The sequence below is a fragment of the Cololabis saira genome, chromosome 21, assembly GCF_033807715.1.
Source record: "Cololabis saira isolate AMF1-May2022 chromosome 21, fColSai1.1, whole genome shotgun sequence".
Taxonomy (NCBI): Eukaryota; Metazoa; Chordata; class Actinopteri; order Beloniformes; family Belonidae; genus Cololabis; species Cololabis saira.
In genome coordinates, this window is record NC_084607.1 from 20,684,246 (window position 1) to 20,696,876 (window position 12,631).

Sequence of the window (12,631 nt, forward strand, 5' to 3'; positions counted from 1 at the left end):
TGAAAAGTTTAAATGGATAGTCTTTATTATAAAGGTTTCAAACTTGATCTGTTCTGGAAATTCGTTTGTAAAGTCTGAATTAATTACTCTGAAAACAATCTAAGACCGATTGGCACACTAAGAGAGATAAGATGCTTATCAATTATTTTTAGACTATTTTTAAAGTAATATCTTAATAACTTGTCAGACGCTGCGCAAAGATTATGTGCCAAAAAATGGTCATGTTTGGGTGACCAGACAATGAAGGCCTGACCTCCAGTTCAGGAATTCACGGATTTCATCGTTTTAAGCATACATTAAGAAGTTTAACCCGTTGTTTTCCTTTATGTAAATATTTAGTCATTCCTTTTAGGTCTTTGGGATAAAATTGTGAAATCGAAGAGCGCGAACTGTGGCGCTTCAATTACGCAATTTAAGACGAGCACCTTGAATGTTCTATATATTCACTGATGACTCAAAAGATCGAATTTAATCATATCAGGTGATATCAATTAGTTGCAACTTTTTCTTTTAAATCATTACGCAAAAATTGATCAAATATGATTTAATATGAACTTTTTGGCACAGGGCGCACGGGAAGAAGGGCACGGGAGGAAACGCAGGAACCTGCCAGATGAAGTTTGAAGGATTCGCTTATTTCATTCATTGTTCAATAAAAGTTAGAGCTGCATCTTTAAATGTGCGGCTCTAGTTGGAGATGTTTCAGATATCAGGGGGATTCCCGTTAATGTTATGCGTCACCTTGGTCCACTGGGCCTACAGGAGCCAGAGTCCACTGTAACGATAAGAAGCCGCCTCTGGCAAACACAAAGCAGCTATTCACTGACTTCGCTTTGTGTCTCTGTGACACATGACCCGGTCTGATCATCTTGTAGAATTACTCTGTGCAGGTTTTCGCTCTCTGGTGCTCATTTGAATTCGAATCGAAGCTGCTTAAAACGGTGAAAAATAAATAAAAAACCTTTAAAACAGAACTCCTAATAATGGAATTCACAAACGCGTTAGATTCGATTTGTATGGTTTTACAAAACGAACACTGAAGGTCTTTCAAGCAGTTTACAGTCAGCATCTGGCGCAATTTCTCGACTTCACTTCAGTCTAAATCCTTCATCGCTTTGATCCGCCTCGGGCCCTGAGAAGCCAACCTTCAGAGATCCGCTCCGGGCGCAGGGCTGTGCGCTTTTACGCTCCACGGTGTCTAACTCCACAAGATGTCGCCATCAGCATGACCTTGTAACGGTGCCAAAGCCCCCCGCCCCCTCCTTTTTTTTGGTTAAAATGGGTCGGAACTGCTGATGCCTAGTGGATTAAACATTGATGAAAGCCGGTGAGGCTTTCCACTCTGAATATTAGAGGTCGCTGAGTTGCAGCCCGCTGCTGCTCCGCGGGCCGTGCAGCCTGCGGCCACCGCTGCTCTGGAGCTCTGCTCCAGATGTGAGGAGTGCGCTGCAACATCCCGCCGCTAGATGAAGCTCAAGTTTACCCACTCCGTTTTGTTCATTTGTTTTTGTTTGTTTTTTTTCTCCCCCAGCTGGCTATGAAATCATTTCATAATAAACATCGGGGTCCTCTAAAGTATTCCAGGAGACTTTAGAGGAGACTTTATACTTCTGTCTTTAAACTGCCGTTTCACTTTTGAGATTTTAGGAGAAAACAAACAACAGTTTAAAGGGAATTAAACAGTAGTTTAGCTATAAAATGCCATCCGTAGCTTAAGGGGATCTCATAAAAGCCAGATAAAAGAGGCAGCGTGTCGGAGCTGATGAATGAACGTAGAGAAAAGCGCACCGCTCTTAACAGATGGCTGAAGCCTTTCACACTCATTGTGTCTCTGGAGAGCGAAAACAAAAACGAGCTGATGCCAGCAGCCACAAACAACTGGATCAGTCCTAATTAGAGCCTCAGACAGAAGAGAGGAAGTGTGTGGAGTGGTGTGCATGTGCGCACGCTAGTGTGTGTGTGTGTGTGAGAGAGAGAAAGAGAGAGAGAGAGAGAGAGAGAGAGAGAGAGAGAGAGAGTGGGTCCCCTGCCTTTCCCTCTCAAAAGCCCCGTCACAGCTCCATGCCTTCACTTGTGCTTGCTCACTCAGTAACCCTTTAACCATGCATCGCCGTCTCTTTGGATTGTGGTTATTTTGTGGATGAGATGGTGCCAAATGTGATCATTTTCCTGTGTTTTCTGGCTCTTTGCTGTGCAGCTGATCTGTGTAACTGGACTGGAAGGTGGGTGTTTGCCATTTTAGACGGTTAAACAACTTGTTGAAACCGTTAATGAAAAAACAATAACAAAAAATCTCAGCAAAATGTTTAGTGTAACGTTTATTAATGAAAAAATAAAAGTGAAATAATGAATTTATCCTTATTTTACATCAAAAACAGAAAAATAATATCTATAATTCTTACCTAATTCCAGGGGTTTTCAGTTCCATAGCTGAAATAGGCTAAAAAGGTTTAATTAAAAAAAAATCACAAATGAATGATCAACTATAGGCCATGGTAAAAATTAGTTTGAAAGGACGTAATCCAGCATTAATTAACCTTTGCACGAAATTCAAATATTACACGTTTGGGTTTATTTCAGATTATGCATCCCAAGATTTGTTCTACAGTTTATGACCATGCTATAAAAAATCCGCGACTTTTCTCTCCGCATCCAGCGGTTTTGCAGCTGGCCTGGACTCCAGGATCGTTCTGCAGGTGCGGCTCCGCTGTACAGAGGGGTCCGTGAGGTGGGTGTACCCGGGCCAGGCCCTCAGGGTGGTCCTGGAGCCCAACCTGTCCTCGTCCAGACGCCGGAGCATCTGCATCCAGCCGTTCCCGTCTTCCAGCGGAGCCAGCGTGTTCATTGAGCGGGCCGGCGCGCTGCAGCCGCTCCTGGGGCCCCCGGGGCCGCCGGGGCCGCTGCAGGGCGCCGGGGGCCCCGAGCGGCAAGTGTTCTGTTTCCGGGCGGATGGCCCGCACAGGCCCGCTCTCTACCTCCAGGCCAACCCGCAGGCTGATAAACCTTGGAGCAGGCGCACAATGGGCTTCAGATACGAGCTGCTGATGGGCAACAGGAGTGATGCGCCCATGGGCCACCGCGGGCTGCACGGTGAGTGTTTGGAGCCCTCGTGGTTCATATTCAATCCAGAATGGATGCATGTGCATGTCATATTATGTGCATGTCACCTTTAAAAAAAAGTTAAACGTTTTATATTCATTTTACATGTTCTCCTTTTAAGCATAATTAATCTCAGGCTATTTCCACGTGTGAAGATAAACCAAACCTCACGACATCGTGTTATTTTCAAATCCATTCTGTAAAAGTTCCAGAACGAAAATCTCTGCAGGAGTTAAATATCTCCTGACGCGTTGGTGTAGATTCTCAGTCAACTCTCAAGGCTTGATGACTGTACTGGCAACAGAAAAGGGCCCAGTTGTCTTGAATCAAGATTTTGAGATACATCCCATAACCTTTTGTTAGTATGATTTTGCTTCAAGCTTCAAGTAAGAGATCACAAGACACTCTGAGATACTAAATCTCCAAGTTATCAGTCTGTTATTGGCCTTATTATAATATATATTTTTGAAAACTGTAAAATAGCTGATAAAATAATGGAATAACAAAATACTTATTGCTTTTGGAGCAGTGAAAATTCACTGCCTTGAACTGTTACAGCAGGGTTAGACGTGATTATTTTCTGTCTACGAGGTATTAACCACATCCTTTTGACTGATTAAACCTTTTCACGTCTTCCCTGTTTGTTTTTTACATGTTACAGGCAGGAAACAATTATACAAACCTCTAGGAATGAACTGGTCTCTTGAAATAATTTGCCATAAAATCTTCATCTAAATCCAAATAATAGAGAAACAGAATGTGCTTCCATTGATAAAACAGAAGTAATAATAATAATTGTGTGTGTTTATTAAATAATAAACATTCCCAGGAAAAAGCAAGTCAAGGGTCCAACTCCCTTTGATCCAGTAGCTCTGGATCAGACATGCACAGTGTAAATCTTAGATTCATTTTAATCCTTCTTCTATTGTGGTCAACCTGATTTCGTCTTGTAGAATAGTTTGGCAAACCTGGAAATAACGATGCTCCCTCCCCCATACTTCACTGTTGGGATGATGTTTCAATGTTTCGATTTACCAGACAATTCAACTTTTGTTTTACCAGTCAACAAAGCCTTTTTTAACAGTTTTGCAGATTGCCAATATACTTAAATGTTTTTTGTTCTTCTGTGTTCACTGATTTATGTTTGGCAGACTTAAGAACACAGACGTTTGCCAGTTTCTAGCTGTAGCTGTTACTTGTGGGTTGATTAAGGATTTTGCTTTTTATGAATAGAAAATCAAACCTTTTTGGTGTCTTTTATCAATCAAAATAGCTCTAAAATAAACATAATTTACTTTTTCTACCAGCAGAAGTGATGATTGCTTATGTTATCAGCTCAAAGACATGGTGTATGTCTATTACAACAACTTAGATGAAGATCAGATTCTAATTTACAGCAAAGGTAACACAGAAATACAGTTGATTTTGAGGGTTTCAATTACTTTTTCTTTCCACAAACTTTCCCATTAGTTGCGTTGTAGGTGGTTCAGAAAAGCTTCTTGCCCTTTGTGTCCTGTGTTGCAATACTGCAATACTTGCTGCTGACATTTTGCAGTGAGATAAAGTCGCTAACTCACAGATGTGTGAGAGATGGAAAACATAAAAAAAGAAGTTGTGGTTATTTAATTACAGAGTCGTGTCTTGCCGACTGGAGTGCACAGCTGCTGGTCAGCCTTGTGTTTTGTCTGGTTGTCTGGTTTCCATCAGCGGACAAAGCAGAGGACACAGCAGACCGCAGGGTTTCTGGAGGGCACCGGGCTGCGAGGCCAGCTTTCAAACTGCAAATACTTTGCAGATTCCTCAAATACTTATCATTGTCTGTGTCTCTTTATTAGCATTTCTCCATGTGTGCGGGCTAGTACCAATGCGGTGATGTCATTCTGTGTCTATAATAGACAGCTGCCTGTTTATCTTTTTTTGTATTGCCCGTCTGGCAGAGTGTTTGACTCCTTCAGTCTTCTGCATTGGCATGGGGTCATTCAATTAGGTGGGTAGAATAGAAGTCGAACATGGGGTCAATACTAGTGAGGGCTTTTGATTTGGAGGGGGTGCTGGTGTGCAGAGCAGTCAAAGGAATGCAAACAGATGCAGCATTCCTTCATCTAATCCATAGTTCCTCCAGTCAGTAATGTGAGGATGGAGGTCAGTGAAGAGGTAGAAAGAAGTTCTTTATCAATCACTGTCCGTCACCCTGGTTTGAATAATGCATGATTTGGAGATATCAGTTAAGACTATACAAGAAAAGGCGGATAGAGATACAAAATAATACTGCATGCAAGGTTATATGACATTTGTGTCGTTTCTGTCTACCCACAGCTTCGTGCCGTCCCTGCACTGATGGAGAGCTGCTCATGGCCATGTGCAACAGCGACTATGGTGGGTACACATTGATCTGTAACTCAAAACACGCTGACACCCCTCCACACTCTCTCTGGCCATTGCTTTGCTCAACTAAATCTACTAATGATTAAATGATTATGTCCTGCTGTGGTGTTTTTGTTGTCTCCAGCTGGTCAGTCTGTGCCTGGTAGAAGACCAGACTCTGCTGTAATTAGTGCATGAGCTGATTTGACGTTGTGTTGCTGAATTAAGCAAAGCCTTCTTTGAAAATGACATCACATGGATGGCAGCACATTACTCCAAAGCTTTCATATGCATGAATAATGCTGCCTCAGATGTGCTCATTAGCTCTACTGCATGCTCTAATGCAGCCTTTTTTTTTTACTTTAGTTGCTGGCTTTGCAACTGTGATTTCACAAAATATTTGAACATTTTCAATCAACAGACTATAATTAAGTTACCCACTACCTCCTGTCTGGCAGTTGAGCTTAAAAGATCTTCTTGACAGCATATATCATTTGTTTTCTTTGCATTATTGGGTCTTATCTGGAAATTTGTTGAAACAACACTAAACAGTTCCTGTGTTCCATGCTCGATTTATAGCTGTTTTTAATGCAGTGCTGCCTGCCATAAGCATTTTCTGAGGCCTTGGCCCCCATGTCCAGAGATTTCTCCGGGATCTTTGAACAGTTTGATACAATACACTGGACACAAAGAAACTGATGATAAAATGACTTATTTTATGCATGTCATCTTGTGCTTTGTCATCCTTTCAGTGGTTCGAGCTCATATTAAGAATGTCACCCATGACTCAAAACGTCACACGTCATCGGTGGAGGTATCAGCGACCAGGGTGTACTGGCAGCGCAGCGGTGTGTTTGAGCAACAGGCAGATCCTTCACTGCCATCCGTGTCCTGGCACGGACACATCCGCACGCTCCTGCAGTGCCACGTGAAGCCTGGGGATGGAGAGTTCCTCTTCACAGGGTCAGAGCACTTTGGAGAAGCATGGTTAGGCTGTGCTCCGCGGTACAAAGACTTCCTCTCCGTCTACCACAAGGCCCGGACGGAACATAGGAATTCCTGCGACTTCCCTCTAGACTGAGGAGGTGCATTGTTTTATCAGCTAAATACTTTATCCACAGTCAACAGCTCTGTGCTGACACTGTGGGATCCTTGTACTTGCTGGCATGTGTCAGCAAGGTGGCTTCCAGTGTCACCAGCAGGGGCAACGCTACTGAAACCGTGGTGGAGACACATTTGAAGAGGCAGAATGGGAGCAAACAGCGGGGCCTGCTGCTCTGCCGCTCAGAGAGGATCGGCCTTTGTCTGTCCCCCATTGCTGTCCTCAGTCCTGGGAGACCAAGGAGGGGTTGGGTTGCCGCAGTCCTTTTTGTGACTCTCCCCACATCCACTGTTGTTCACTTTACTAGCTCTGTGTGACAGTTGCCCTGTGAACTGTGGTGGGAGGGAAGTTGGAGGGGCAGTCATTTATCATCGCCAGTTTGTCATTGTGAGTGGGATAGTACAAACATATGATTGTAGAACTCTGTTTCTCAGCTAGAATTTCAAATCCTCTTGTTTTGTCTCTTCACATGTGTTGCAAACTAATCATTGAATTAAATGGTTTTTTTTTGTTTTTTTAACCCAGCATCAGGGCAAATAATTGAAAATGATTTATCTGAAATACTGACGTGATCAAATTCTTTGCAAATTTAATGTTTGACAGTTCTCTTCTTCTTTGATAACATAAGCACTGACTGAAAAATGTTCTCTATAAGCTGGATTCATAAATATTCATGAAATATAATTCTTGTGGGGGCAGGTTTGGCCTGGGCATGTTTCAATAAACTAAAAAAAAGACAAATGTGACATTGTGATGTGAGGTTTTTGTTTATTTGTTTGTTTCTTACCTAAAAAAATAGAATATTTACGCATATAAAATAGATACATCAAATTGACAGCTGAGTGAAATGAATTGTGAAAGCGTTTCAAGGGGCCTTTAACGTCAGCTGAATGAGCTCCGGCCCCTTTAAAATTCTATTCTATTGATTTTGAAGGGATTAAATGAATCTACGCCTCCTCTACCCATCACGTGCAGCATAATCTCAGGGGTGTCAGAGGAGGAGAGAAGGATTTCGAGCAGAAGTGTCCAACAAGTCTTTTTTCTCCCTAGTAATAAGATTACTATGATAATAAGATCACCCTTCCATAAAATGAAATACATAATCTCCTCACACAACCCCAATTCTCAGACCGAATCTGATATGGCTTTTAAACGGTGTGGCCCCTGAATCCCGGGCCAAGAAGAAGACAGATGTGAAGCCCTAAAGCCTGGGGGACCACCCCCTCAGCCCCTCCCACTACGGGAGAACAATTAATTGACTTTTAAAGCAACTGCTTTCTGAGCTATTCCACACTTCTCCTTGGCTGAGCAGGGCTCACAAATTGGTGTGTTGAACTTTTTATGAGCACTAAATAGGTGCCAATGAAAGTGTAAATGACTGAGGGGTGAAAGAGGCCTGCACAATGGCCCTGCAGCGACAAGGCCTCTGGCAGACATAATGACCATTGTTGCAGCTGCTGCCATATAGAAACCATAAGCGCTCCCAAATCCAATAAAATCAGGGGCTTGATATGTCTTTTACTTCAACTTCATTCACGTCTTCTTTATTCCTGCTATATTTTACATTATAGTGTGTTTTATGTGTATCACTCCTGGTTGTTCAGATCCAATAAAGTTATTTGAAGACATATTTAATTTGAGGCCCAAGCAGGAAAGCTGCTGGAAGCCTATAGTATTTGTAGGGATCATTATTTCCATTCCTTATATTTGTCTACCGTAAAAGTGTCCGAGCAGCAAAATTTATACATTGTACAGACACCAAGCCTGGTATGTAGTACCACTAAAGATCTCTTTCAAGGATAATTATATTTGGCAGGAGTCTAGGTGGTGCTGTAAAGAGAAGATTTAAGGTTTTGGCTCGGAGAATGACTTTCCCCCAGTTCCTTTCAAGACACAGAATCAAACCCATCCATTTCCACCAACTTTTACAAGTAAACATTTTCCATCATTCTCAAAAAACTGAAAGTAGTAATAAAATAAACTGGTCTGGGGTCATTTAACTGATTTTCATATGCTGCACACTTCCTTGACTGGCCCTGCTGATGAAAGGTTCTTCAGAAAAAATATGTTTTTAAGTAGCAGACCAATCAAACTTGTGTGACCTGTATGTTGTGACGTAATAATCAAAAGTTCATAAACGTGTTAGCCTGTAGGTGACACTTTAATTAGAAAATGTAGGTCGTTGCTAGTCTCTTAAGCAATGCTTTCAAGCAATAGCACGTCTGACCACATGCGTGCAACATATCATAAGAAAGCACCTGGCATAAAACAGCAAATTACACCTCTATTGGGACAAAAGACTCCAGACTCGCTGGACCGCTCCCACTCATGAGCACAAAACTGTCAGTGGCTCTTTTGTCAACACAGCAGATCCACAGTGTATGCCTCTGTGTGGTCAGAAAAGGTTTTTCTATATAGAGTGGTTTTAAAGCCGATTGAAAAAATCTTCTTATTTCCCCTGAATCAATCAGAGATGGCTTTTGAATCAAATTTCTTTCCCCTCAGTGTTTCCTCATGCTGTATGTGCTCGGCATCATCTCCAGACAGCATTGATGAAAAGTAATTGAAAGAATGGTGATTTGCTAGACCATTTCAAGGAAAATTAAAGGCTGGCCTTAATGACGATGTCCAACATTTCCTGATGTACAGGTTCCAGTTTGAGAAACTTAAATCAAGAGATCAGTCCTACATTAGTTCAGGGTCTGCAAAATGCGGCAAAATGCCACATAACATCAATTATTTCCTCAACAAACTGTTTTTTCCCCCTTTTTCCTTTAAAGTAAGTGATAAAAATGAGCATTCAAAACGTTTTTTAAAACTGTATGTCCCTGGATCTGGCTAAACATGTAAGTCGTGGTCACATTAAGGCCTTTTTTTGATGAATGTTGGTCAAAAATTAAACTTTCCACTGGGGGTTTTTGCTCCTGCAGAAGCACAGTTTGACATCTCCTCACTCAGCTTTGTCCCCAGAGGCCCCCATGTCAAATTTCCTAGCAAAATATCTTCTCTGCAGGCATTTGACAGCACACCATTCTCATCTCTGGGAATTCCAGCAGGCTCTCATGGGGATGGAGCCTAGGAGGGCTCTGGCCCGGAGCTGCTGCACGGTGCACCGGCAGGAGTCCACCCAGACTGGGGGGTAATTGGTTTATCCCACCGCCTGGCCTGCTTTCCCATGTGGGCCACTGCTGCGGGGAGGCCCAGGGGTACAATATGGAAACAGCATGACACCCTCCAGTGCCGAGCGAGCATTCAGTGCTCCGGCTATAATGACCAGGGCCGGGCTAGCACAAGCACAAAGCTGAAACAGAGGTGTCTTTTAGCTTTGAAAAGGTTGCCATTGGGTCTCCTTTTAAAAGTGGACAGCATTTGTGATTAAAAATGTGAAGTAATTGAGTTTGGGCAGAAGCTTCTTTTTTTTCAAATTAATCCTCATTACAAAAGGTAGTGAGTTTGAGTTTTTCTAAGGCTCTACTTGTAAATATCGCCATTCTTGAAAATACCTCTATTCAGTTTTTTTTTTATTTAACACCAGATGGACCAACATATATTTGCATACCCAGAATTTATTTCTCAGGATTAGCTGAAGAAGGTTTGTATATGCTGCACTGTGAATAATTTCTGAAAATAAATGTTTATGATCTACATACTGTATGTGCAGATACACTTCTCACACTGGACAGATACTAATCATAAATAAAACAACTTAGACCCGTTTCCAAAAACCTCTGGCAGTTGTGTAAAGCTTACATGAACACAGAATGCAGATGTAATATTTTTTTAAACCACAATTATGTTACGATAAATTCAGTGAACTGGCAGCAGGTCAGTTATATGACTGAATATAAAATAAGCTTTTGAGAAAGACTGGGGCTAATGGGTGCAAATGGATAAAGATGTGTTTACTTATTTTTTAAAACAAAACAAAAGATTTCTTTATCTAAGATATACAGTCATTAACAAAGGATCCACAGAAGTATTAGAGCAGCTTCTGGCCTCTGGTCCTGGTACTTGGAAACAGCAACATCACCATGGAAACGTGATTTACTCTTTATCTGGAGCACATCAAATGAAGACCCATGGGCTTTAGCTTGGCTGATATGTGTTAGACATCAAATATATTTAAATGACACACATGTGGCAGATCCAAATGTCCCAGATCCCAGGCAAATATGGACCCATCAGGTTTCCCTGCCTCCAAATAAACAAATCTGATGGGTCAGTCTGAAATAAAAGCTGCAGATTTTTCACTTTCTGCAGATTCAACTCTAAACTTTGATTATTATTTACTTCAAATTATGAATGAATGCAAAAAGTGAACTAAGATTATTCATTTCACAACATACTATACTCCATCAGATAATAAGACACTTCACAGTCTGTCGGAATTACACAGTTAAAGTTGTTCCTGGAAGCTTCTTAAGCTCGCTGATCTGTCCGGAGCTCTCCTGGGAGGCAGCCTGGACTCTGAAGTCACAAGAATCGTTCCCACTGGGTGCCTCTGAAGGGAATGATGAGAGAAAGAACAAAACAACCTTACAAGAAAAAGAAAATTTTGAAAAGGAAAAGAAAGAATAAAAAAAAACTAAAAAAGAACAAAAACAAACTTGAATTCATATTTTTTATCACTTGGCTTTTTTTATGTTATACTTTACAAGTACTGTTAACATTGAAATTAAGACACATTATATCACGGACTCTCCATTTGCACCAAATTAAAATTATATATATATATATATATATATATATATATATATATAAAATGCAGCAGTGCGAGAGCTGACAGGAATCAACAAGACAGACCATGTCTCTCCAGTGTTAGCCTCCCTCCATTGGCTCCCCGTAAAACTCAGAATCCAATTGAAAAGTTTATTACTTGCATTTTAAGCCCAAAACGGCCTAGCTCCGTGAGTAGTTCCTAGAGTAACCAAATGTAGATCTGGAGGGCGGTCCTTCTGCTATCAGGAACCATTACTATAGAACCAACTTCCAATCTGGGAAGGAGGCTGAAACCACCTCTACGTTTAAAACCAAACTTAAAATCTTTCTGTTTAGTAAAGCCTCTAGTTAGTGTAAACTTTAGTGTTGTTAGGGCCAGTAGTTATGGCTAGGACAGCTTGTCTTAAACGTAGCTTCGTTGTATATGCTGCTATAGAGCTACGCTGGAGGGGGACACAAACATGATCCACTGAGCGGTGCCCACCATCACCCCTCCTTCTCTTTCCTTTCTCAGTTATTAATTATAAATATTTCATAACCATCCATTGTTTTGTAGTTGGTTGTGCTGGTCTGCTTCCTCCTTTTCTCTTCTGTGCATGTTTGCAGGCCAGAGCTTCAGTAGCATGCTGACCTGTAGTCCCCCCCTCTGATCATCCCACTGCTTGCTTCCACCTGTCTGTATGAATGTCTGGTACATGCCTGCTGACATCCTGACCTGCAGCCCCCCCCCTCTGGCCACCTCAGTGCCCACTGTCTAAGTCTGTTTATACAGTCATCCCTGTAGTGCACCAGTTAGCCATTGTGTCTGTGTCTCTCTTTCTCTGTTTTTCATTCTCTCCGTGTGATCTCTCTTTTCCTGCTCTGCCCAGCTGGCCTTCAGCAGGAGGGTGATCCCTTATGATCCAGGTCCTGATCCAGGTTTCTTCCCTCCTAAAGGGGAGTTTTTCCTTGGACACTGTTTGGCTTAAGGGTTTTCTCCCACTAGTGGAGTTTTTTACCTGCCATTGTTTACGTAATAATTGCTTGGGGGTCATGTGCTGGGTCTCTGGAAAGCGCCTAGAGACAACTTCCATTGTAATTGACGCTATAAATAAAATACAATTGAATTGAATTGAATATATATACACACAGGATGAGGAATAACTCCCTATCAGATGAACAGAAGATGTAATGACAGCAGCGACCAGTAGATGACAGCAAATCACTCTGCCAGATAGAGTTGCAGTCTGCAGCCTGCTGCATTCAATAAATCCTTGGAATTTGTCCTTTTACCCTGCATTAATTAATTCGTACTTGCCCTGACATGCATCAAACGCATGAAAGAATTAATCGGCGTCGTAAACAACA

General features: G+C 41.8%; 1 protein-coding gene across 1 annotated transcript; it reads left to right on the plus strand.

Annotated features, from left to right (window-relative positions):
* Positions 1-2,010: 2,010 nt before the first annotated feature.
* Positions 2,011-7,215, plus strand: LOC133422121 (meteorin-like protein). The gene is made up of 4 exons (XM_061712021.1): positions 2,011-2,222; positions 2,657-3,090; positions 5,416-5,475; positions 6,216-7,215. The coding sequence occupies exons 1-4, from the start codon at positions 2,146-2,148 to the stop codon at positions 6,542-6,544; spliced, it is 900 nt and encodes a 299-aa protein (XP_061568005.1). The 5' UTR covers positions 2,011-2,145; the 3' UTR covers positions 6,545-7,215.
* Positions 7,216-12,631: the final 5,416 nt, after the last annotated feature.